The sequence below is a fragment of the Sceloporus occidentalis genome, unplaced genomic scaffold (genome assembly GCF_023333645.1).
Source record: "Sceloporus occidentalis isolate IW3139 unplaced genomic scaffold, rSceOcc1.0.p SCAF_46, whole genome shotgun sequence".
Lineage (NCBI taxonomy): Eukaryota > Metazoa > Chordata > Lepidosauria > Squamata > Phrynosomatidae > Sceloporus > Sceloporus occidentalis.
Window position 1 is genome coordinate 2,613,011 of NW_028317026.1, and position 27,682 is coordinate 2,640,692.

Genomic DNA, 27,682 nt, shown 5'->3' on the forward strand with positions numbered 1-27,682 from the left:
TTTGTGAAAGAACACCAACTGAAGGGAGGTATACCGAACTTCTAGTATGATCTAAAAACTCATCAGGGCCAAGGACACAATGGAGCAGATTCCAGGGCTCCCCAGTGCCACAGCAGAGATAGTTTGGACATGGCATAGATGGCCAATAACAGACATTCATGCTAAGGGGCTATATAGGTTCAGAAGCTGCCCACAGTGCATCATAGCAGAGGAGAACTCGCTACATTTGTTCTGGTAGTGTCCTTTTGAACAGGCTTTACTGAGAACCTTGGAAAATAAGCTTAAAGACTCACTGGAGAGGAACTTCCTCTCCTACTATTCGGTTTGGTATGAACTCTTTCCAGGAACTCACACAGAAGTTGCCATTGAAGAAGGGTGGTCCCTAATGTGTTGTGTTAAATAAGCTTTATGGTTTGCCAGGAACAGCTTGATCATCATTTGGGAACCGGTCACTGTCCAAGACTGTCGCAGGCTGATCCACAGCTTGCTCAAAGACTACTCGATTATTGACAGTCTCGAGAAGGAGGGTTAATCCCCAGTCCTCCCTCTCCTGATCCTCATCCTCAGGTGTTACTCCTGCTGCAAAGTCATCTCTGTGCCCCTGGAAAAATGTTAAATGTGTGATGTGATTACTGACGCTTGTCTGTATTTTTCTTGACTTTCTGGTTTAGCTATACTGTTGGTTTTTGACAGTATACAAATTAGACTTGTGCATTTGTATTCTGGAGAACATGGAAATCAACACGAACACGAAACTAATATGGCGGGTAAACGTACACAGAGACGAAAAAGAATCTTCGTGATCGCCTTCAGTAATATCTCCTAGCTAATCTCCCTGGTCCCTTCCCACTAGCCTACCTTGTCTACTTAGCATCGCAGGGGTTTACAGGAACGGGAATGTAATGTGTGTTCAATTGTTGAAAAAACTCAAAAATATTACATTTTTGCTGGCAATAATTTAATTAAGTTAATTTAACTGTGATTAAAAAAAGTCTTCGTACTCCTCTGTGCAAGTGCTGTGTGTTGGTTTTACCTTTTAACAGTGCTCTCAATTAGTCTAATTACTTTCCTTCTCCTGTGTGATCATCATTACAACTCACCACACATTAAATGAAATAATTTAGTACGTGACCATTCTGTGGTGCTTAATATGATTATATGAAAAAAATGAAATAGAAAATTGTCAGTTTTTAGAAAAAAAAAAAAAAAGGGAGTGGAGATGCCGGGGATTGAACCCGGGGCCTCATACATGCAAAGCATGCGCTCTACCACTGAGCTACATCCCCTACTCATGTACAGAAGGCTCTCATTTGCGAGTAACTTTTTAATAACTGTGCTGAATAAATTGAAACAGCAGCAAAGCGAAATAGTTTATGCCGAAAAAAATAGAGCGTTGTTTGTGAAAGCATGCAACATAATTACTGTTAACGTTAAGTAATAAATAGAGCTTATAAAGCTCATGATATTTTTTAAGTCTTCCATGACAAGCACTAGATACGGAGTGCAAGGAAACCAGGACTTCCACTACAGAGCCGAGTTCGACTGGAACCGCGACGTACTCCGGTAACTCAACGCAAATGACGCAACATATTGACAGAAATCCCACAGAGCGTACGTTGTTTTCATCAATTCCTCCCTCCGAGCGTTAGAGGGCGCTCTCCTCACCCACCCCCGGTCTATCAATGTCGCAACTTTTGTCCAGGGGATAGGCTGCTGCCGGTCACGTGGGGTTCCAGAACCCCTCGCGGCTCTAGGGGGTTACCTCCCACAAGCCGGTGGTTGCGGTGGTGACGCTAGGGGTATCCCGGACCAGGGGGCTAAAGATTGTGACGCAACGAAGTCAGTGATCCGCACAAAGACGCTATGTCCGCCCAAGGGCCCCCGACAGCACAGCACAACGGTAAGACCGGGCGCAGACGGGCATAGAGGCCCTGACAGCCAGCTGAGCTGTCTTTATACATATGGTGCATCCCTGCCACACGCAGACCGGCCCTCATACCCCACTGGTGTCTTTAAATAATATTACACAGCGTAAGCTCCTTATAGCAGAAGTGCCTTATCCCTGTGTGCGTTACCTCCCGGCACGTATATATATATATATATATATATATATATATATATATATATATATATATAACCAATGATGTACTATGTAGCATTAAGCTTGTAGTGGAGCCCATGTACTGTATATGTATCTTTGGATTCCTGATATAATACGATTTCTTAACCAAATCTGAAGAACAACTTTAAAAAAAAAATCACTATGTGTAATTGGAGTATATTGGGCCAATTTTCTTTTTTTATTTGACACATTGGAAGTTGTTTTGGTTACGTTAATAAATTGTTCTGAAACATCGCATTTTTTGTATCATGTTTTTGGAGGCAGCAGTTGTGTGTCCATTGTTCCAAATTTTACGGAAAAGCTGAAAAAAAAATCAAGTTACTTCACTTGTTGCCGGGAATAGTTTATGTAACGTATAGATCTGCGATGTATGTGTTATATCATTCAGATCTTAGTGTAGTTCTTCTTGAAAATAAGCATTTGTCCCTTCTTGGCTTTTATCCCTTTAGCCTTTGCGATCACTACAATTTACTATAATTAGAATTTCAAGATTTATTTATATTTACAATCAGAGTAAAGGAAATTAGTTGTGGGGTCTTGAGTCGTACCGTCACATCCTATTTGGCATATATTTAATAGTAACTATTTTGTATAGCTTGTCTGTTGGGGTTTTTTTTTTTATATAAAGATACAAAACGTATTATTAGTTATTATTATTATTTAATGAACTGCTAGTCCAAACATCATAATTACCTAGAGTTAAAAGGGCCAGTTTGTGGTTGTGAAATCCGGGGACGAGTGCGGTTGTCAAGGACATTAGGTTTTTTGGTTGGAGCCGGAGACATTATGCAAAATTGTCACAATGGCAACGTTGTGAAAAGTAACTATTTGTATTTGGCCTGCTGGCGTGTAGATAATTTGTATAAAATGTTTAAATGTTGGAACGAAGAAATATGTCAAAGCTTCTCGTTTTCTCTCTAAGTTTAAAGGGTTACCTTGAGACGCAATCATCTCACCACCGTTACCTGGGCTGTTTTGACGTTCTAGATTGTTCTAGATATTCATTCTAGGGCATTTTGTATATCATTAATATATGTCATCTAATTTGTTACTTTGAGACCTCTTTGAGTGGCATAAGCATACTGTTTTGTACATTTATTGCTATGATATAAAGATTTCTCATTTATAATATCTAGCTGTAATGCAGTTGCATGTATGTAGACATTGTTGTTGTGTCTTTCATGTTTCATATTGACTAGTTGGACTAAAAGCATCTGATTTTTTTGTTTCAGGACCACCCCAGCCTCAGTCATCACCCGGATACAGGCTATATCCATCAGCTCACACTGCACACCCTGCTTTCTACTCCCAAGTGCCGAGTAAAGTCGCTCCGACATACTCAAATAGCCAATACGGAGCAGATTATTACTCCAGCAGCTATGCAGCATCTTCCCACAACCCACTGCCGCAACCCATGCAAGCTCCTGTTGTGAACACAAATCAAGATTCACAACACTTGTACCAGAGCCACCCTCAAGGTCATCATATCGCAGGGTCACAAGGACCAGGTACAAGTATGGGTCCTTCCGCAGCTCACGTTCCTTCTGGTCTTCAGCAGCCATACCCTTCATTTGCTGAATATGGTTACATGTCATATCCTGCCTCTTCATGTCCACCTCAGGGATTATCTACTCCTTCTGGTCAATATTCTTCTGCAAAATGTAGCCCTCTATATCCAGGACCAACATACTCGTCCATGCCCGTCAACAGTAACTATGGACAAACTATGCCCTCTCAAAGCCTTCAGGCCATCCCTCAGGTGAATAACAGTGCGCAGAGAGTGCATGTAGCTGGTGGCCCTTCAATGCTTCATCGGGATTTACATCTGCAGAGCGCAACCCCAACGCCAGCTGTAGAACAGCAACATCCAAATGATGGTCATCTACAGAACCATGGCATGTCTTTGGCTCCAAAACATTTTCAGTCTGCCACAGGTGTGTTTAACTTGCAGATATTAAGGATTGTTTTTATATATAATATATGAATACACACACTCATTCACACTGATAACTGATATTTTGGGACATACAGTATGTGTTGAAAAATGTAATCTTTGTAACTCATCTGCTCTTCTGTTTCTCCTTAAAGAAGTTCCAGATTGAGCTTGCAATAATATGTAGGTAAACTGATAGGACAAACTATTTAATCTCACCAACAGCACAGTCTAAGGAAGGAACCCATATGATTGTGAAAACAAACTATCTGGTATCTTTACATGTGCTCGTGTGTGCGTGCGAGTTTGGGCTCAGGTGGAAAGAGGCTTCACATCTCTATTATAAATTCACCCATTGATGTGTCCACATCTGTTACCCACTAATGTTGACCTTTCTAACCTCTGCCAGCTGTCCCTTTCTCCCAGTGTCCCTTACTGTCCATTGTACCCATTCATTCACTGAGGCGCTTTCATCCATTTGCCTTTTGTATCAGTCAACTGTCCACAAAAAAAGTCTGTTGGTGTATATAAAAAGTGTTTAATATAAAAAGCACCAGAAACATGGCACGTTCAGTTCAGCTGGCATGAGCCGCCTTCGTTTGTCGAGCACTGTGTGCCCTCACCAATGCTACGGCATATCTGGCGTTCTAGGACACAATACTACACACTGATAATGATTGTATTCCCAACTGACCAGGTGACGGGAGGAAAGAGTGACCCAGAACTGTCCTTGTATTTGTAAATTCTGCTACAAAATAATTGGAAGGGAACAGAAAAAACCCTGTCATTTTTGTTTATCTGTTTAGCTACATTCTAGTATGAGACTAATTATAAAATCCATGCCAAGTGCCAGGTCTTTTCCTACCTCTTTAATCGGGTAGATAGAAGGTTTTTAGGGAGTTGTCGTTTCGGTTCATATCAGTACAGCTCCTGTTATTCTGTGTACTCCAAATATCTGAGAGACTGCCGTTATCCATCCTTATTTAGTTTGTCTCTCGGTGTAAATCATTCAGAAGTTGTATTCACTTTAATGCTGATCTATATGCCCCAAAACAATGTGAACCTGTGCTGCTGTTGGCTTTTGAAATAATTTCTTTGTGCGCTTCTTTCTTTTTTCAGTGTCTGCTGCGTTCCATATGCAAGGACCAAATACCTATGTGCAGTCCGGTGTTGGAGTACCTTCTGTTACCTCCCTATCACAGCAACCTCTTCCCGATAACCAGTCACACGGGCCGGGAGCTGTTATGTCTCATGCGCAATCGTCCAATCCTTCCGGGCGAGAAGGTAATATAAACACTGCGTTTGTGGCTTGCTGGATCAATACCCTCAGCCCCGGTTGTTCTATAAACTCTCTGTAAAATCTCTACTCCTACACAAGTCAAGCTGGGAACAGGCTGTGCAGTATGATGCCATTTTATGTTGAGATATCAACTTGCATTGCATAAATATAACGTATAACAGACTGTATAGCACTTCGCCAGGATTGGCTTAATAAGATTGTGTGTTGACGTTCTTTCCATCTTTATTAATAAACTGATTATGGAATTGGGAGTATAGTATAAGCAATTGGTCTACTGAAGAGAAGAGGCATCAGTTGATTAAAGGACACTTGCAGTTGCTTGGGTGAAACTTTAACAGTAAGTAAGGTAATGGTTTCTCATGAGGATGCTCTATAACTAGACATACTGGCAGTATGTAAAACCAAGCAGATCATCTGAGGTTAAACTATAAACCGACTTACAAAAGTGAACTTAGTATTAACTGTTACATCCATTATTTTTCAAAGGATTAAAACAAAATAGGTGAATGCCGTTTCCAGTACTCATTGTTTCCCCATTTTTTCTGTCTTGGTTTTTCTTTACTTATTCTCTTTACTCCAGGTGATATCCGTGGGCCCATGAGCAAGCTGAACAACATTTTCCCCTCTCTAGCATAGTTTCTCCAACTCTTGTGCCATGGTTTCCAAACTGTAATCTTTCCAATATAAACCATTAGATTGCATCCTGAGGAATGTAGTGTCGTGTTTTTGCTTGCGGTTCTAATGATGTCATGAAGCCTCTGAAATGAGGTTGCTGACCTGGTAGTGTATGTTCTTTTGTTCAATGCTGCATGCCAGGGGGTGGCTTGTGATGATCCATATTCTTCACTCAGCATATGGAGTACGAACATTGGTTTCTCTGCTTTCCTGTCAACCTGACTATTCTTGTTTCTTGTGCTTTCTATGATTTGCAGGCATGCAGTTTGCTGGATATGTCAATAATCAAGCTAACTCTGCACCAACTCCCTTGTCATCCAGCTCAGATGATGAGGAAGAGGAGGAGGATGATGAGGAAGCAGGTCTGCTTTAGCTATTTTACTGTGGCTAGCATGACTCCCCTGTATATCTTTGCTCTTAACCTTGCTTCTTTTCTACAGACAGAAAAGACAGATGATGCAGCCAACCTTCTGCATTACTAGCTAACTCCGCTAAAAATATAATCTTTTTTTGTGTTTTACTTGGGTATTATCTCTGGCTGGTTACCCAATAGGCAACAATACCAGGGCCTGTGCATTTCTATGAATGAGTGGGCAGCAAAAGAAATAACCATTACTTACACAAACAATGCCCTCTTTCTTCGCTGTCCTACTGGGATTACAGTGCGTCTGTCTATGTGCTACTAAAATGCATTCTGCTTCTCCTTGACCTCTTTGGACTTGTAGATCTTAGATTTCTAGAGAGAAAAGTAGGCTCTCCTTTTTATTTTATTCTAGTCTGTAATGAGAAAAAAAATAGTAAGTGAGCAGATCAATTCTCATGTTTTGAGCTCCTTTTCAGTAGCCCCGCTGAGCCTTAGTTAAATTTAGTTTTTGCTGATGGGACTTTGAGCTTTGACAGTCTTGAGTATTTAAATATAATAAGTGTGGCCACTTGGGAACTGATACTTTCTAACTAAATTACTTGTTTTTCTTAAAGTAATTATTGCATTTTTGAACTCCTAGTAAGTGTTGCCATTTCTAACAATCAAACTCCCATTTGGATTCTTACTTGGAGAAATCCTTTACTAATGGAAACACCAGCCATTGAATGCCTTTTTTTGCATATGATTGCTCAGTGCATGGGGCGTTCTGAAGAATCCCTCCATATACATTTACCCTCTTTTCCCCTGGATAATTCTAGAGTAAGAATAATAAACACCATAAATGTTAATGATTCATTTATTTAAATGGTTTGTGTGCTTGTACATCATTTTGGCTGCATCTCTGTGCATCACTTTGGCTGAGAAAGTAATTCAGTTTGAAAGTAAAAGGACTTTGAGTGCATGGGGTGCTGATTGTGATGCATGAGAGCGGCAAAAGAGTAATGTAGACTTTAATGTAGTCTAGGGGGAGAGGATAAATAAATGTTACTCCACTAAGCAGTGCGCAAGTGAGTTTTTCCTCGTTTCGAGTATATCTGATGGACCAAGAGTGGCCAATGAGGAGTGTAGACACCTGCAACACGGGTGACAATAGTACACAAACTGCTGCATACAAAAATACAAGCCAATAACCCTACAAAAGAATGACACACAACCCCATAAAACACATAATAGGCTTGTTATAAAGTTCACGCTGAAAATCAGATTGAAGTAATGAATGAATTGTAGTCCTCGCGGGCCCAAACAGACCAAGATATGGTTCAACACTACAGTTCGTTCATTATTTAAATGTGATTTCAAGGGAGATTAAACAGTAGTTAAGGCGTCGCGCTCCCATGAACATCTTATATAAAGTTACATCGCTTCTATAGCAGTAATGATGTAACATGATATGAGCCGTTCCTGGGAGCGGGATGCTCTATTTGTGCATGTAACTTGAATAATATGTACTATAGCTAAACCTTAAGGCTTTTAGGCTATAAGTCTCATGTGATGTTGTATAGATGTTCTTTCTTCTACCATGAGTTATGGTAAGCTTGTAGTTCATAATTTTAGCGTAGGATGGTGTGTGGGAATGAATGTTTGCATCACACTATTTGCATGTTGTACATGTTTGCACATTCTTTGCCCTTAGTAACAGAACTCACTTAACCACCTTCTCTTGTCTGATTAAAGATCCTTTTTTATTTTATGTAACTAATTTTATAACAGTTCATAAATCGGGAGAGGAGAGGGAGTTGCACCTTTATTGTAAACTGTAGCTAGAAGTTGATGATCCTACCTTGCGCGGAATGAGAGGAGTGCATCTAAGATGCTTACACCTCTTGTGGTTTTTGGGACCTTGGTATCCAGTGAGTGACACAGGCACTCTTCAGTTGGCTCATTCACCTCCAGCAGGCAGGGTCCTTCATACCCTGTGTCTCAAAGTATATATAATTGTGTACAAACTCACCTGTAAAGATAATGCTCATCAGCACTGTTATCTTAATTATTGCGTAAGATCGGCTTATATCACTTCACGCAGTGCAGGCGTGTTACTCAAATTCTTTTTTCATAGCTTGTGGCTCATTTCATATTGGAAAAAATAACCAAATGTTCTATAAATATGTTAACTTGATAACTGGAATACAACACTCAATCGCTTGATGTCCTTGTATCCCTAGGTATTGATGAAAGCTCCTCTACCACCAGTAGTGCATCATCAGAGCCGAAAAACTATGATGTTCTGGAAGGGGGAGGCTATACAGGTGTCTGTTCCTAGATCTAAAATCATTGTACCATTTGCATGAAAGTTGCAATCATTATTTATTCATTGGCTGCAGGGATATTTTGTTCCCTATAGTGATATGGTGGCTAAATATGTTTTACTAGTGACATTATTCATTTTGCATCCCCTATTAACATAGCAAAGTTTTCATAAGAAACTGTAACTCAATGGCTGCTGAACGAGTCACGAAATGCAAGTGTCCTGTTTAAGTTGAAGAGGGTACCCACTGGGAATGAGGCAGTATATGGTTAATGAGGACTGTCACAGGAATCACTCTATTGAATGAAGTAATCGCATACACATATTATAAGTCTATTTTAAGTGTTTATACGTTTTGCTTCCTTTTCTGTTATTTCCTGATATATTTTTTATGTTGCTTGCCTTTGAACCTGTATTAATATTTGTTTTATATTTTAGATACGCCCCCAGCAAGTAGCCCAGCTCTTATAAACGCTACTTCACAAAGCTCCAAACCTGCAAAGCCCTTTGGCCACGGATACCCAAGCCTTCAGCCTGGCTACCAGAATTCTGCACCCCAGCCGAGCTCCCAGTCCAGCACCCCCGTACACCATCCTGGCTATTCACAGTATTCTTCAGTAAGAGCCTTGTACTTTGGCAAAAGACGTTTATGACGTGTATTAGTTGATAGAAAACGTTCTACCATGATCTATGAAATGAAGTCACAGCCCTCAAACATTACTTTGTTCAAAATGACAAAAAAACCCCACTGCTTTCCTTGACTAATAGAATTTCCTTTACTACCTGACCTGTTTTAATTGTATGACGATAGCTTTATCATTCATTTAAAGGCGCTTTTCTACTTAGATCACGACTTTAATTGCACCCTCTCCTATGTTAAGCTAATACAATTTAGCAGATCTGTCATTTTATGTGAATATTTAATCGCATAACCCCAAAATGTTTAAACATATTTTATTCATGTTTAAATGCCTCCTTATGTATGATATATGAAGATTAAGTGTTTCTTTCATTGTACTTTTTACCGTATTTGAGTCATTATTTGTGGGGAATGTTTGGCATCCAACAGTATTTTAAAAAAAAAATAGTGCAAACATTTTCAAACCTAGGATGTCTTGTAGAAGATTTTTGAGAATGGAACAGGAAAGTGATTATAGTGTTGTTGGTGCAAGGATATTAGTTAGTGTTATGTCTTGCCAACTGAAAGCTACAGGACAGTATGGAGATTCAAGACAAAAAACCTGGACAGCTACAAGCCCCTGAGAAATGTGTGTAGCCACATATGCCTTCCCTGTGCAGCCCAGCCCTGAGCCCGACGCGTTTTCCTTCTATCTTCTCTAAAGTAGGTCATCTGAGAAGGAACTTGTCACTTTATTATCTCGCACAGTGGCATATGGCTTTGTTTCCTCGTTATGGATTATCCAGGCTGAGCTATGAATCTCCTTAAATAGCAGACAGCAGGCATCTGCGAGACTTGGGTTTCTGTATCTGATTTTGCCACTACTATTTTTCACTTCTGCCTGATTATTCGATTCCCTTTTATTATTATAAGAAAGTAAGCGCAGTATCTCACGGAAGCGTTGTGTCTGTTTGTTCCCTAGTTTGCTTTTACTTTGACGTTCAGCGATAGATCTTTCCCAAGGGGCCTGACATTGGCATGTCCTCGTATCTTTCGCTGGTGTGCTCATTCTTCTTTGTCTCCCTTCCTGCGTGACAGCATTACAACCAACTGCCAGCTTCCCTGGGTGGATTAAGCCTTCATCAGGCGCAGCAGCCAGAAGGCCCACGGCCTGTGAACCTGATACAGGATAGAAACCTCCTCCCTGCGACTGCGCCGCCAGCCCCGGCTCCTAACCTGAATTCAGACCTTAGAAGATTAAATTGCAGCCCAGAGTAGGTTTTCGTTTTTAATAAAGGGTTGTGATGTGATCGTCGATATACTATATAGCACCTTTAGCATCCTTTTTTGGCGCTCATCTCTCTCTGTCCTCACGGGATTATTGTGCACGGCACACAGTGTTGCTGTAAATATCAATTACAGAACACAGAAATGATGAAAGAATATGGACATGTCATGTTTTTGCCCGTGTGGGCATGGTTTTCTGGAGTTAATTATATATTTTGTTAATCCTCCAAATCATTGTTACTCAGCTGGAGGTCCTCAAGGTTTCTTCATGAGCCCTTTTGTAATCTATATGTTGTAGCTGAGCTTCTGATTGCTATGAAGCTTGTCACATTTAAACTTCCAGGTTTTGGACAACACTGCTCTGATAAGTGTTTCTTTTGTAGGCTTTACATTTGCTACACATGTAACTAGTGTTTTTTTGTAAAAAGCCCTTTTTGGTTTCACACCCACATAAGATGTATTCCATCCCCACACACACAAATATTTCCATGGGTGGGCTGGCAAGGGTGGCATTTAACCCCTGGACTGGTCTTATTCTAAGCCTTTAGACCACTTCCAGAATGTGCTGGACAGTACAGGATATATGTTGAAATTGCATATTATGAGATTTTCACTTTTGCTGTCACAGCCTGAAAAGTTACTGAATAGTATCTGAATTAGTCAGAGAGATGCCAAGAATGCCTGATAAGCTCCACAAAATAAAAAAAATGGCAGCCGTACCCTTTTAGCTGAATTGTTTACTATGTTTATTATGACGTTTTTCTGTCCTTTTAATTGATTTTATTTTCCCCCCTCCAGTGCTTTTCGGTGTACGCTTACTAACATTCCACAAACCCAGGCACTGTTGAACAAAGCTAAGCTTCCTTTAGGACTACTACTTCATCCCTTTCAAAGCAAACCGGTAAGGGGAACAAGTTCACTGTATGCCAGTTTGTTTGTCTGTTGCCCACCTTCTTTAATAGTAAGTGTACTAAAGGGAATATATCTTGAAAGGCTGTGTTTCTGATTATTAATAATAATAATAATGTTTTATATAGTGACCATATAATCTAGAGAATTGTGTACGGTTCTGGAGAACCCATCTCCAGAAGAATATTGTCATGTTGCACAGAGCATAGGGGGGGCTACTGAAATGGTATATAGATCTCCCTGGGTATATAGATCCTGGAGTAAGGAACAGAGAGGGGAGATGTAATAAAAACATTAAAGTACAAAAGAGCAGTTTTACTTCAAAGGAGGAGCAATGCTAGAACAAGAGGTCATAATCTAAAACTAAAGGGTCAGAGGTAAAGATGGAATGAAAGTGAGATGCACTTAATGAGAGGGTGATAGACAAGTGGGACTGCCTCCCAGTAGAAGTGGTAGATGCCAATACAGAGAGGGAATTTAAACATGCAAGGGTTAGGCATAAAGCTATCCCGAACTTACAACAAAACCCAGGACTGATGAAGTTCCCATCGGGAAATACGGGCAGACTAGGTGGGCTGAATAGTTTTTACCATTTAAATTCCACTTTTCTATGTCTGTCTTTGTTTCTTTCAGAACATCCCTGTGATATCTCCCAGCAGTATTGTAAGGTGTAGGTCTTGCAGAACATACATAAACCCCTTTGTTTCTTTTATTGACCAAAGGAGGTGGAAATGCAACCTTTGCTACAGAGTAAACGATGGTATGTCATGCATATGTTCTTTCTCAATACAAGTTCACCCACATGGGTTCTCCTCTGTAGATAAGGAGCACTGTGTGATGTATCTTAAGTTGGTGCATTGCTTCTGATTCTATGCTGATTGAGATATTTACTGTATCATTTTGACATGTTTCACTTTTTATACAGTATTCATATATGAATATATATCAAAATATATATATATATATATATATCAAAATATATATATATATATCAAAATATATATATATATATATATGAATTTATTATGGTATTTTGTCTTGTTTTAACTGGATAGCATTGTGAGTAAAGGTAAAAAATGGATATTAAGAGGTTATGAGTTCAATGCTTGTTTTGACTTCCATATATACTGTTATTGACTGTAATCCAATTTCATTTCTAGTACCCGAGGAATTTATGTATAATCCAGTGACTCGCTCTTATGGGGAGCCTCATAAGCGACCGGAAGTTCTGAATGCTTCTGTGGAGTTTATAGCTTCGTCTGATTACATGGTAAAGATCAAATATATTATTATTTTAGTTTTGGATTTTTCTTTGTAATATGTTTAAATAACTATATCTCCCTCTAGATATAATTGTGTTCATATTTTTAACCAGACCCCAGTATCATTTCACTACAATCCATCAAAACCTCATGCTAAGTTTTTTGGGTTTTTTTTCTCTGATCCCTCAACATTTTAATATCATTTAAACCAAAACGTTATCCACAATTTTGTGAATATCGATTCATTTTAAGTAGATAAAAAAACAAACAGAGGAGTATGAGATTGCAGTGTATTGGATAGAAAGGTCTTCACAAAGTAACTTTTATAGTTCGTTGCAAGTAGATAACTTTGAATTCTGTTTTTTTTTGTTGTTGTTGTGAAGCTGAGGCCTCCTCCACCAGCCGTATATCTCTTTGTTCTGGATGTATCCTACAATGCTGTCGAGTCTGGATATTTAAAGATTTTCTCTCAAGCGCTCCTGGATAACCTAAACAAGTATGCATTTTATTTTGTCTCGTAAAGAATCTTCGTTTTGTCTACACTTTTTAGTCAAGGTGTTTTAACGTAGTAAGACCTCAATAGGACTGCCACTTTGCTCACTTTTATGACAAATAATTTAATTTGAACTTGAGGATGCTCTGCAGCAACTGCTGCCCTCCTTCAAGGCTCCTGACTATCGTCACTGAATGGCCGCTTGAAGCAGCCAATCTTTGGCGGAAAAATGTTCCCAATATATGGCAGCCATTATCTGGATAATTTTTTACTCTGCTGCCATCTTTGATACCGTATAGGCAGATGTCAAGAGTTTGAAATTTCCGTTTGACGCAACTCGGCTCTTACTAAATTTAGTAAGCTTTGTGTTTACAGTTTACAGTCCTTTTTTTGCTGATTAATAAAATATAGTGCGGACATTTGCAGCAATGGACCATACAAGAGAAGAGAAATACAGCATAGGCTTATTATTTACCTGTAATCCTGGTTTATGGGCCCTGTGACTTAAACTAGTAAGTGAGTAAGTGTGCTCAGTATTTGGAGGGGAAAATATATATTTTTTTTATTATTGGTTATTCTGAATAGTATAATTTTGTGGTTTTTTTTGTTTTTTTTTATAATTTACATAGCAATTATTTTTTGTTTTATTACATGATCTGGTCTATGCTGCCATGTTACTCGTAATTGCACTAAAGGGCGACTCTAATAATGCCATAATCTGTTTATAGCCAATGGCCTCATTGTTACACGTTTTAATTACTGCCTGAAACTTCCAAGAGTACCTTTCTTGAAAGCTACTAAAAGCTACTGGGAAACCTTTGACAGCAGGCCAGTAAAATGGAAGCTCCGCATGACATATATTTATTTTTATGTTCTAAGGTTGCCTGGAGATTCCCGAACAAAGATGGGCTTCATTACGTTTGATAGCACTGTCCACTTTTACAATTTGCAAGAAGGCCTCTCTCAGCCCCAAATGCTGGTTGTTTCAGATATAGATGGTAAGTTCTCTAAACACAAAATAAGAGCGTTCCCATTTTATTCAGGAAACAGATGTTTCACAGGAAATGTGTGAAGCAATCAATTTGTTGGCATATGGTGCCAAGCCTTGGACTGGCGGTTGTGCCTCTCAAATAACAAATCACTGTAATAATAACGCAGCTCCCTTAGCTAGGGTAACATCCACCTGCTTATGATGGATATCTTATGTTTTAATTATTCAATTTCTTAACCATTTTGGATATTTAATAGGAGCCAACTGCATTCCTGCCAACTGCTGTGCAAAGTTAGTACATGAAGTGCCAAGAAACAAGGCAAAGAAGCCAGTTCCTGTATGCAAAATATTTTGGAAAATGGCTTTAAAAAAAAACAAAAAACTATTCTATGTAAAATATATCGTATAATCATAAATATATAGTAGTTACCTACCTACCTGCTTCATATGCATGTTCACATTGGCTGCCTTTCACCTAGTCTTACATATAGCTGATGTAAGGAAATCAGCAAGGTCTATTTAAATCACCAGAAAATTTGGGACGTCATAATAACTTTGCTGTGTTTAGTAATATAACTTTTTTTTTTTTGTTCCCCTTTCAGATATTTTCTTACCTACACCTGATGGCTTACTTGTAAACCTACATGAAAGCATGGAGGTAATACTTTAACTGTTTTGTGTGTTTACTTAGAACAACTTATAGGGATGGTTCAATATTCCTGACTGAACCCCCCCCCCACACACCATTAGTAGTTTTAATAATGCATTCCTTAAAACAAACAAAATAAAACACTTACCTGACCTAGACGTTGCAGTGCTAGTTGCTGCTGATGTTCTCTTCCTCCTCCTATTCCTCCTCATCCTTGGTCTGACATTTCTTACCACGTCTGAAGTCGATGGGAGCGCTTGCTGCGCTTGCACACTATGGTCTGAACAGCCCCCTTCCTGCAGTGTTTGCATTACCAGTGTTGGGGCAGATATTAACCTGCATATGATGGCTGGAATGTCCTTTTAATGTATTTATTCATATTTAAATTGCTGATTTTCAAGATGATTTTATTGGCTTTTGTGTAAAATGTGCTTTGCTTACAGATATGCACAGGTAGGCACAGTCACGTTCAGGAATGCATGTGTAAGCACTGCTTTCATGTATGGAGTCCTAGAGTATCCTTACTGCACAAGACATGGTTTCCATTTTTTTTTCTTTCAGCTCATCAAAGATCTTTTAACTGCTCTGCCCAGTATGTTTAACAATACTAGAGAAACCCACAGCGCTCTGGGCCCTGCTCTTCAAGGCGCTTTTAAACTGATGTCATCCACGGGTGGACGGATTTCAGTGTTTCAGAGTCAGCTGCCATCTGTGGGAGCGGGGCTTCTACAGTCTAGAGAAGATCCAAATCAACGATCAAGCACTAAGGTACAATCTCCATACAAGTTATCTGAGTGTGTTTAGAAATAAAACTGCATTCTACATAGACAGCGATATTAGATTATTTCCAAAAAAATGGACGGGTGCTGCAAACCATAGTTTTTCCTTTTTGGATTTGTTTCCTTTTGTAAGCAAACATGGCAGAATCTGCATGTCCGTAAATATATTTGGCCTTTTGCACCGGCCCCTATGCATGGGTGTAGGAACCCCTAAAAATGTGGGGGGGGATAGCATTTTTACTGGTAGGGTATATTCTTGTTCAGTAAACTGGGAGTTGTTCATGGCAAATTTTATATAAATGTATGTGTGTGTGTGTGTGTGTATGTACAATTTCCTCACATAAAAAGTATCATGTTCAGTTTTCACAGAGAAGCTCTTTATTAAACAAACAGGTCAAAGAAAATTAACCAAAAGTTTGGCCTATATTTCAGTTATTTCACTTAGAACAACTGGTAATAATACTTTAAGTAATGCACAATTGCCAAAATTTTAACAAAAGATCCTACAGAAATACAATGATGCAATTAACCCTTTCCGCATTTGTGGTCTGGGAGCAGACAACACTTAAATACTCTTATAGAAATATTTTATTAACTGCAGGCAGAGTAAGACCCTACAACCAACGCACTGTAGTGGTTATGGTGCAAAGTAGCTGTTTTGCACACTGGGGCACAGTCATGATCCCCAAAACTGTTCCCACAAAGTTAGAAGCATAGTGTTGTCCAAAATGTCTTGGTTTATCACCTTCAGCTCATAAAACGTTCTACTGGATGAATGGGAGAAAATTCCCACAGAAACTCACAAAAAAAGACAAATCTTACAACCACAGATGGACCCCACTGGACACGGCCACAGAGACTACTATGAACTACTAGGAACCATCTAAGACTCCTAACACGTCATACACACAGGAACATATCCACACGCTTAAACACTTGAATAACATACACACGCATGCACACACTTACATACACACACACAATGGGTTAAACATGTGTTACAGGGAATCATAATCTTCCCTTTAAGTACGACATGCCTGCTCATACACACATATGCACTGCTCTTACGCATGCCTGCCCGCAAAAACACACATATACGCTGCAATTGCCTGCACGTACACACTTGCCAGTACTCACACATATGCACTACCCTTATACACGCCTGCCCAAACATACATAATCTGCTCACACACACACACACACGCCTCCCCATAAATATACACTGCCCTTGCACATACTTACAAAGACGTATACACTATAAGACAAATACACTCCTTATATACACACATATACACTGCCCATACAAACGTACACGTATACACTGCCTATGCAGACATACACATATACACTGCCCATACACACATACACATATACACTGCCTATACAGACGTACACATATACACTGCCCATACACACATACACATATACACTGCCCATACAGACGTACACATATACACTGCCCATACAGACATACACATATACACTGCCCATACAGACGTATGCACATACACGCACATATACACAGCTGCCCTATACACATATGCCTGCCCAAGTGCCCATACACATGCCTTACCATATGTATATGCACACACAAATCTACCATCAGACCCCCCCACCTTCGTTCTCCACATCAGACCCCCCACCTTCGTTCTCCACATCAGACTCCCTCCCACCCACCTTCATTTTCCACATCAGACCCCCCCAACCCACCTTTGATCTCCACATCAGACCCCCCACAACCTTTGTTCTCCACATCAGACCCCCCCACAACCTTTGTTCTCCACATCAGACCCCCTCCCACCCACCTTCATTCTCCACATCAGACCCCCCCCAACCCACCTTTGTTCTCCACATCAGACCCCCCCACAACCTTTGTTCTCCACATCAGACCCCCTCCCACCACCTTCATTCTCCACATCAGACCCCCCTAACCCACCATTGTTTTCCACATCAGACCCCCCCCACAACCTTTGTTCTCCACATCAGACCCCCCAATAATCAACCACCCACCCACCTTGGTTCTCCACAAATCTTACCTTTTCTTCCTTCTTCCTCCTTTCTGCTTTCTCTTCCTTCTTCCTGCTTCCTGCTTTCTGATTTCTGTTCTAACTTTCCTTCTGTTTGCCGCTCGCAGTCTGTGCAGTGCGGCTGCGCACAGCTGTTTCTGCTGAGCGCCGGGGCTGGATATAAACGTCATATCTCCCGTCGCCCCGGCGCTCAGTTACAGACAGCACGCTGGTGAGTGTGACCTTAATGCAGCTGCAGGACTGGTTGGGGAGATCACGGATTTCCCTAACCAGTCCTGCAGGCTGCAGCTGCTGATCGGGCAACTGTGAGCACCCTGCACTCACCATGGGGGGGATTTCTATATTATCGGTCCCCCCTGCATGATTTCTTGGGGGGGATCCGTCCCCCCCATCCCCCCCGGTTCTTACGCCCGTGCCCCTATGCAATAAAAATAGATGACTTTAGCTTGGAATTCACCTTAAAACAGTTATTCGCTAATCTACAGCGTATGAAAGAAGTTTCGTTAATTATAACAAAAGTTATACTGACTGTGCTTCCTAGCAGATCTTGGATGTATGGAGTGTGGATGTTAACCCATCCAGTTACACTAAGCATGTGTTTAAGATATTTGTTTTTACTTTATTTTCTAGAGATATTAACTTTAGATTTAAATTATAGATATTACCTGGCTTCTTCCATTTCTTCCAGGGAGTGCAGCATTTGGGTCCCGCCACAGACTTTTATAAGAAGTTGGCCTTGGATTGCTCCGGGCAGCAAACCGCTGTTGATTTGTTTCTGTTGAGTTCTCAGTATTCAGACCTTGCTTCGCTAGGTATGTATAAATAAGTCATTTTCCCGTGTCACCGGTTGGGATATGCAAAATCCCGGGCCTAGTCTTATTTAACATATTTGGATAACTAGCCCAGGCAGGAGACAAAACATGGTGTGTTTGCCCACCCACGGTTCTTTTGTGTGCAGCTGTATTAGTATATTCAATATTCTATATATCACAGGATAAAATATATCCACATCGTTTAATAAGCCTACGCATTCAGATTCCTGGGCTGCTGCTAAAATAATATTGACCAATGTGCACACAATACGGCAAGAAATCGGCGCATACCCAGCGAATACCATTCAAAAAACACCGTCCCACTATATGGCTATATTGCTTACCAAGGAGTCAGTGGGGCGCCTGCATTTAACCCACTGAGACTCTCATGCAATTTAAAGCCCTCTCTGGACACCATTAATGAGGCATCTGTGTGGCAGATTAGATTTGGTCGGAGCCTGCAAATATGCACAAAAAGGTCTGTATGTGGCTGGAATTTGGTCTGGGGTCTTTGGTGTGGGTGATTTTACTATGTGTAGGGCTCCGAAATGTTACATATGTACCTTCATTTTCATTCAAAATAATGTTTCAGATAATATTTATTTTAACAGTCCGGTCTGTAACTCTATTTATGTGTGTTTGCTTTCCACAGCTTGCGTGTCAAAGTACTCTGCAGGATGTATGTATTATTATCCATCGTTCCATCACACTCACAATGCAGCGCTTGCTGAAAAGTTAAAGCAAGATCTTGATCGTTATCTCACCCGAAAGATTGGATTTGAAGCTGTAATGAGAATACGGTGCACCAAAGGTATGCAATCCTTCCATCAGAAGATTAAGGTGACCTGTGCTCATTTCAAAGGCTAGGCTTCATTTAGTGCTTTTGTATAGATATATAGATAGATTATATAGATATATAGATACTGCACATTGTATGTTAATATGTTGGTGTTGTTGACTATGTGTACATTATTTCATTTCCTTTTTCAGGCCTCTCGATACACACGTTTTATGGGAACTTGTTTGTACGTTCCACGGACCTCCTGTCTCTCGCCAACATTAACGAAGATGCTGGCTTTGCAGTACAAATGTCCATTGAAGAAAGCTTGACAGACACATCTCTGGCATGCTTTCAGGTGGCACTACTGTACACTTCTAGCAAAGGTAATTCTTAAGTTATTGTTATACTTTAAAGAAAGCAGTAAGTATAGTAAATTAAATACAAGGCATAAAAATATATTCCTCCTATTTTAACAGGTCAGAGGAGGATCCGGGTGCACACGCTGTGCTTGCCTGTAGTAAACTCGCTGCCTGAGGTTTTTGCAGGAGCGGACGTCCAAGCTGTGACATGCCTTCTTGCCAACATGGGTATGTAAATTTATTGGTAAATTTTTGGCTGTCCAAAAGCTGGCTGATAATCATATGCATTGTATTGGGCTGTTGGTAAAACTTCCATTATTTGGTACATACACTTTGCCAGTAGAGTTTGAAGTGCCTGCTAAACAATTCCATTGTACTACATTTAACACAAGATTACTTGAAGTGAACTATATGGTTATATTGACTGTAGTATAAAAACATTGGCACGTGAGCAATTTTGTATGAAAACATTGTCTCCCACAAGGCAATTTTTAAAGTTTTATAATGCACTTTATTCATCATTAAGACTGAGTTTGTACAGTAACAGTTGTACAGGTAGACCAACTTGGCAGAAATATATTTCAGCGTATGTGAAAATAATGTGCAATCACTGCACGCCAAACATACTGTTTAAAAAAAAATAAAATATATATATATATATCTTTAGAACATGTTTCCAACAATAGACATCACAAAGTACCTTGTTGCATGCTATGGATTTCTGACTCTAATCCTGGAAAGCTACGCCCGCCTATCTAATGAAGCATAATTGCCGGGCATGGTTAGAATTGATTTATTTATACTAAAGTGATTTTAAGTTGTCTGTATTTTATCGTTCCAGCTGTAGATCGATCAGTCGCCTCAAGCCTTTCAGATGCCAGGGATGCATTAGTAAACGCTGTGGTGGATTCTCTGTCATCCTACAACTCAACATTGTCAAACCTCCAGCAAACTACCCTGATAGCACCACATTCTCTGAGGCTTTTCCCTCTCTACATTCTGGCTCTTCTAAAACAGGTATGTTCAGTTAAAAAGAGTGTTTTGGTTTTTTTTAATGCTTGGAATAGAGGCACAGCGGCAGCTGTGAGGCCAAGTGAAATAAACTGTTCTTCTCTAGTTTATTTCCAGGTTTCCCTGCCCCTCCTTACCGTTTGATCTTGTCACTGACGTAGTATTAAACAGACACATTAGATTGTGAGGGTTTAGTCTACAGTGTTCAGTGGGCACACACAATAGAGAAGGGGCAAGTAGTGTTGCATTTAATATTAAATAATATTAATTCCTTTGAATTATCAAACTATATGGAATTGTATCTAGCATGTTTCCTGCTAGTATTTGAAGTGTTTATGAAATGTGGATAAAGTGAGGGTTTATCACTTTGAATTACAACATTGTGCAGTACACAAATGTCAAGTTATGTTACAAGGCAATTAAAACCTAGTTAACCTTATTAACCTTATTTTGGAAGCCAACCTCTTTAAACCGTTTGGCCAAACTGAAAGGAATAGAACTTTCTCTCCTAGGAAGGCCTCTTCAAAAACTAAGCCTTTATCATGTTCCCTGTGCAAGAAGTTGCCTGAGTAATTCCAAGATCTGTTCTTCCTGTTCCAGACCTAGAGAGGATTTAATTTTTTAAATGGTTCCATTCTGTGTTTTTCAGGAACCAGATTCCTCTTGCTTCCCCAGCTATAGCTGTATCGCGCTCCTCTGAGGGTTTCTATCATGCTCATAGGACCGGCAATGCAGCTGTAGGGAGAGGCCAGAGGTTGTTTGAGCAATTCTCACAGATATCCGTAAACAGTGGTAGAGATATGGAAATAGAAGCCTGTACTGCAATTGGCGTCCCTTTGTTGTCTGTGTTGATTAATGATGGACAAGTGTAAATGTCTCTCAGACAACAGAAGGACGTACAGAGAGGATGGTACTAGGTAGAACCTTTTAGTAGTGGTAGGGTGGCGTAACAGACAGTTCATGGGCCGGCCGGTTGAAAGTATGCCCCAAGTGTAAAACACTAACCTGGTCAATAGCCAGGTAGCAGATAGCATACGTAGCCGAGGTCGGTAGCCAGATAGCAGGTACCAAAGTAAAAAATGTAGCCAAGGTGAGGGACTGGTGAGAGATGGTGGTTGGTCATAAACAAGCCAAAGGTCAGAATAATGGACACACAGAATAAACTGGAAGCTGCAATGCACACAAGGCACTGTCGCAGGAAATCTATTGAGGGTTTAACTAGCCCTCCAATCAAAATTCCCACCTATGGGGTGAAAACGAGGCTTGGAGGGCAAAGTGGTAAATGTTCCTTTTAAGAAGAACAACAGACTCATGGCCAGTGTAACACCTGTCAGACGCACGTGCGTGAAGCATCGCAGCATCGTCTGCGAGTCAGTGGAGTAGCGGATGATCGATAGGACAAGAAATTGGATATGTTTTTGCTAGCTATTCTAAACTTCCTGTACATGAAGCTCTCTAGCAGATGATCTTGGACCAGTGGAGTCAACCTGAAAAGAGACTTTCCACCTCTAGAAGGATTGAACTTCTTTTTCCCTTCGAAGATGTGACAAAATATGGCCAGTCTTTAGAGGTGATGCGGCTGTGGCCAAGGCCACAAGGAAATCCACTACTCCCCTGGAGCACACCTCTCACCTTTTCTGATTCCATGGATAGGAAGCACGAACGGGGGCAGAAAGGACAGTATCTGAATCTGCTGTGGCTGGCTTCTGTACTGGGATCACCTCTGCATTAGTTTTTCTTTCTGTTAAATTGTGGGTTCAGCAAGTAGAAGAGGACCTGGATTCATCTTAACAACCCAAATTTTGAGTCTTTTTGCTTCATGCTTCATTTGTTTTGCATAAGTGGGATACCTTTATTTCCAGATTGCTTTAAATGGTAGGTGAGTGTCTACCTTCATTTGAAATGCTGCACTGACTGCAGGGTAGTCTCCCATCAAGTTGCATACAACTTTCTTTGTGACTCTATTGAGTCTAATCGAGTATTGGGGTCCAGGACTGCCTTAACTAATGTGGCTCGCAGAGCCCTCTGGGCTAAAACCATGGTCTGCCGAGTCTACCTCTTAAGGATAGAGTATGAGGAATTAACCTATTCTTGGAAAGAAACCCCCTTTCTCCCAAAGTTGGTCCGGTAGACTGCTTTACTCCATTAGCACTTCTGTTCAGAGTCATCAGGAAAGTTAGAGTGGGGCAGCCGGATTGACCAATAAGAGTGTGGTATATGGATCTTAAATAGATATCCATGTGCCCCATCTTCCATCCGTCACTGGCACTCCGTCAGGTAAAGGCCAGGAGATTGAAGGGGCTCTCCTGCTGAATCATAGACTAGACTTTCTGTTGGAAAGCAGTCACTAAGAAGAGACATGCCAGAATGGTACTCCCTCAGGGACTCTTCCCGTTTACCCATCAGTTACCCAAGTTCTGGACTTTCTTCATTTGGGGTTCTTCAAGGGTCTGTGCCCCCAAACACTTGGTCCTCAACTCTTTTCTGGACTTTGATTTGGCCCCTGGTCCGGCAATTCATGTCAGCATCAGCCAGACTTAAGCCTCAATCCCAAGAGATTTTCCTAACGCTAAATATATTGAATTATATTGAAGGAGACCGCTGCATTCATTGGAAGCTTGGACATCTCTCTTGATTTATGTGGAAAGGACCACTCTTTCTTTTGTTTGACTTAAGAATTCTACGAGATCCATCAGCAGGTGTATATTTCAGACAATCCAGGAAACATATCCTGCGGAAGGTTGAGAGGGGGTAATTTTTATTGGTTTATTGCCCTACCTGTAGGAGGAGCTACATCTCATCTGTTAGAGTTGCTGGGAGATACGCATGGAGAAGTTTTGTGAACCTTCTGCAGTGTGAAAAGCACAATGAGTATTGTTTAAGCACAATGTTTTGTGACTGGTTTCCTGAAATTATTCTTTCATTATTTTATTAACTTTTCTTTCATACATAATGTGAAAGCACAGTAACAAGTTATTGATATGCACGTATCTCGAGTTTATTGAAAAAAAAAGTTTGCTTTACACCTGTTGTATTTTAAAAGTATTGAATGATATCATCTTATTGATACTCTCTATGTAGAAAGCTTTCCGGACCGGCACCAGTACACGACTGGATGATCGAGTCTTTGCTATGTGCCAGATGAAGTATCAGCCTCTGGTTCATCTAATGAAAATGATTCATCCAAATCTCTACAGAGTAGACCGGCTCACTCACGAGGTATGGAAACATCTGCATGAAAAATGAAGCAATTCTATGCTGAATGAGCGCTCAGTGGCATAACAGTTGTTTTTAAATACCCCATCTGGTTGTTTCAGTTGCAATTACTGCTTTTCTCTAAAATGTTGCTTTGTGGGTAGCCCAGTCCTCAATCAGCTGTGGTAAATGATTTCTTCTATTGTCACAGTGAACCCGCTGCATCTCGCATTCGATTTTAGTAAACCATACTTCTGGATGTGTCTCCATTGGTATTGGTGCATATTTCGCATGTTTCAGAAGCCATATGATCATTAATTGGATTGCTTAATATAATTCTATTCGAGTCATAATTACAAAACTGTCTAGATCGTTCAGAAACGAAGAAAACAAACTGGTATGAACCTCCCAACGGTATTTCTTAAATGGTCTTGTGTTTGTTCACACCTTTAGACCTTGAGATGTACCATAATAACTATTTATGCAGGTACTTCCTGATGCCGCATTTTCATTGCTGCACTTTTCAACATATATTTGCTTTAAAGCCCTTATTAAAAAATGTGTTTTATATAGTAATTGACCAACAATTATTTGAAATCATGCTTGGTAATTGTTGTTGCCTTAGAAAGTGGAATTTTTAGTCAAAGTCAATATCTTATTTTGGGCCAACACATACAAGGAAATAGCATTAAAGATGCTTTTGGGACCTGAGAGGTCTCCTCTTCAGATGGATGGTGGCTCTGTATGTGTGCTTATAACCCATCATTTTCATAAAAATCTCTGTTCTTTCTATCTGAAGCAGAGACCTATGTGGCCTTTAAAGCTTATGTTGCGACTCTACGTATTTTTCTCTGACCCAATAAAAGGTATTAATCTCATGGATCGTTACGACATAGTTTCCTGCCTCGGAAAACAAAGCATGACTTCATCTTCCAACAAATTTAATTAACATATATATATATATATATATATATATATATATATATACACACACACACACACACACATACCTGCATTCAATATTTAACTGTATTTGTTAGAAGTACTGGTTAAATTGTTGTGCTACACATAATAGCAGAGCAGGAGGTGATCCTTATCTGTTTGTTTTATAGGTTTCCATCCTTGTCAATGACTGTGCCGTACCACAGCCTTCCTTTCAGTCCCTGTCTGCAGAAAAACTGTCAAGAGAAGGTGCCTTCCTGATGGATGCGGGCACAGTACGTTTATTATAACCCACTCTTTCTCTAAAATGCACTGTTTTATATGGAAATAACATAATGTCAATGGAAGCGCATTCGTGATGCAACGATTCTTACTTTACAATGATGTAATGTTAATGCTTGCCATCAAGAATATAAATACAATACAAAAATAGCTATAGGACGTGGCAAGAATACTCCCATGCTCTAGTAATAAATGTTTGGTTTTCGTATTTAGTGCAAATGTTATCTGTGGCCCAATATGTAAACTGAAGATGGTGTTAGAAGCTGCGCCCAGGCTTTGTCTTATCACTTTTAGTAATCTGTGGTGTTTGGCTTTTGCCTTTTTTACAGTCTCTCTATCTCTGGGTTGGAAGAAATTGTGATGCTAATTTTTTGATGGATGTGCTAGGATTTCCCAACTATGCATCAGTGCCACAAAGGATGGTAAGTAGGCTGAATAATTTAATATAGTTACATTTTGTGAATACAGGCTAGGAACAGTCATATTGGCGCATATGCAACTTTTCCAGAAACATTGTGTTCATTGTGACAATTCCAGCATTTGCATAATATTGTTAGACTTGTGTTGTGGTCGTGGCCTGTTTTATGCAAAATTATGCTATTTAAATACACAATTTAGACAAAACACATCTAACAATACAACAATAAATTTGATTCAGTAATACAGTTAAATTATGTAAAGACGAATACCAACAGATGTTATGATGTATAATGATATACTTTATTAATACCTCTAGCGGTACAAACAATATATCGAAATTAGCTTCTGCCATGCTGCTTCCTTCTTGTCCTTCCAGTCTCCTCTGCCCCTCCCCCTTCTTCCTGGAGTTCCTGATATCCCATTGTTCCTGGCATAGCCCACATGGCTTTTCATGTAGGTAGCCATTATCTATGGTCTTAGATAAACAATAGATGTACACATCACTCACTCTCTAGTGCTACCTGGTGGTAGAGGTAAGGCACTTCTTAAACAATAGAACTAATTGGTATTGTAATGTATGCCACAGTTAGGGGAGTGGTTTATCCAAAGGGAGATACAGATATTGCGTCTGTGACGTGAATCACTAATAATGGACGATGCAATCCATGTCCACAACAGACTTGTAACGCAATTACTTTTTTTTCTGCTGGAGCGTAAAAATCACTTTTTGGCTCTTTTATGTAAACTTTGTACCCGGCTCTATTATTAATATTTGTAAGAAATACAATATGGTTTTTACCATGTTGTTGGCACATAAGCCAGAGTAATATTTCTGGAGAATTCACCCCTCGAAGGAAACACCCTTAAGGCAACCCAACTGTCTTGTAATTCACTTTTGTGGTCTCCCTTTGTAGATGACATTTCCCCATGTAGCCATCAGGTGAAACGGTGCTTTTCAGGCTCTCCAGTTTAATGTCGTCATTTTCAGGGCAGGGACAGCATTGGTGTTAAGCACACATCATTTTACTAGTCCTGCTCATTCTCACATGCCCTTCCTGTCGCCTTAAGTGAGGAGAACATCGAGCCTCGTGTGCCCAGTCCTGGGGAGCTCGCAGGTTATGTGTTTTACCCATAAGGGCTGTGCTAAATTACTTTAATGCAGGAGGAGGCTTGTTAAAGTCTTCCCAGTATTAAGGTAAAGGATTGCCATTCTAGCTATACTTTTGAAAACCTCTTCCAGTTCAAACATTCAATATTTTGCTTATAGCAATGATTTACTTTTCATTATTTCCATATCTTTTTTTTTTTTTTTTTTGCATAGACATCTCTTCCCGAGTTGAATACTCTGGCTTCGGAAAGAATGAGAAATTTTATATCGTGGTTGAAACAAGATAGCCCTTTAAACCCCATTCTTTATGTCATAAAGTAAGTATTTAACACCACATATGGGTTTTGTTAACCAAACTTTGTTCCTACGGGAGTTGAAATATTTCAACTTAACGGAACGTTTTGAATTGCAAATCTCCATGAAGTTTCTTCAATGTATTGTATTTGTCAGGTTCTGTGCTTCTTGCTGGAGAAGGTCTCCAGAGTTGGACCTTCTTTACATGGTGTGGTGCGCCTCTCTCTCTTTCTATCCTTCCTCTACTCTGCATTTGTAGTGACACATTGTCTACAGAAAAGAATCCAGCTGGGTTCAAATGAAAATATTGTGCGGTATTGCTAATTTTTTGTTGTTATTTCAGGGACGATAGCTCAGCGAAGACTGAATTTTTCCAGCATTTAGTAGAGGACCGGACAGAGGCAGCCTTCTCCTATTATGAGTTCTTGCTGCACATTCAGCAACAAGTTTGCAAGTAGAAAACAAATGACGTGAAGGACAAAACACTGCACCCATTCCCACACTCTGACACCATTGAGTATGAAGATGGATTTAAAAAAGATAATGACATAACAGTGGGCACTGACCTTTTTGTTCATTTTTTAAACAATGTTTCAGTTGGAGGCAGATATACAGAAACAACAACCCTGTATAGCTTAGGGTTTCTGCAGGTTTGCGTGTGTATTTGTGTGGTATTATGGTGTTGTGGTTGTGTGTGTGTGTGTGTGGGACAACAGATTCAGAGGTTCTTGGCTTTCAGAACAATTAGAAACCTTTTGTTACT

The 27,682-nt window shown here is 40.0% G+C and overlaps 1 protein-coding gene and 1 non-coding gene across 2 annotated transcripts; one reads left to right on the forward strand and one right to left on the reverse strand.

The window, feature by feature from the left end:
- Window positions 1–1,214: 1,214 nt before the first annotated feature.
- On the reverse strand, window positions 1,215–1,286 carry TRNAA-UGC (transfer RNA alanine (anticodon UGC)). Its single transcript has one exon. It is a non-coding gene; the product is annotated as a tRNA-Ala (tRNA).
- A 2,532-nt stretch (window positions 1,287–3,818) lies between these two features.
- LOC149289329 (protein transport protein Sec24B-like) lies at window positions 3,819–27,377 on the forward strand. Its single transcript, XM_089490724.1, has 23 exons — window positions 3,819–4,056; window positions 5,175–5,339; window positions 6,288–6,392; window positions 8,617–8,700; window positions 9,138–9,316; window positions 10,417–10,592; window positions 11,404–11,506; window positions 12,148–12,274; window positions 12,675–12,784; window positions 13,160–13,272; window positions 14,149–14,267; window positions 14,863–14,918; window positions 15,471–15,677; window positions 18,404–18,527; window positions 19,180–19,338; window positions 19,518–19,691; window positions 19,785–19,895; window positions 20,509–20,684; window positions 23,760–23,897; window positions 24,986–25,090; window positions 25,427–25,519; window positions 26,839–26,942; window positions 27,263–27,377. The coding sequence occupies exons 1-23, from the start codon at window positions 3,819–3,821 to the stop codon at window positions 27,375–27,377; spliced, it is 3,081 nt and encodes a 1,026-aa protein (XP_089346850.1).
- The last annotated feature ends 305 nt before the right edge of the window (window positions 27,378–27,682 follow it).

What these genes read in the sequence shown, in the direction of transcription:
- LOC149289329 (XM_089490724.1), top strand. Translation starts at nt 3,819, where the DNA reads ATGCCCGTCAACAGTAACTATGGACAAACTATGCCCTCTCAAAGCCTT. An exon ending in ACATTTTCAGTCTGCCACAG is followed by an intron (nt 4,057 to 5,174) that starts GTGTGTTTAACT and finishes TTCTTTTTTCAG; the next exon opens with TGTCTGCTGCGTTCCATATG. An exon ending in TTGCTACAGAGTAAACGATG is followed by an intron (nt 12,275 to 12,674) that starts GTATGTCATGCA and finishes TTTCATTTCTAG; the next exon opens with TACCCGAGGAATTTATGTAT.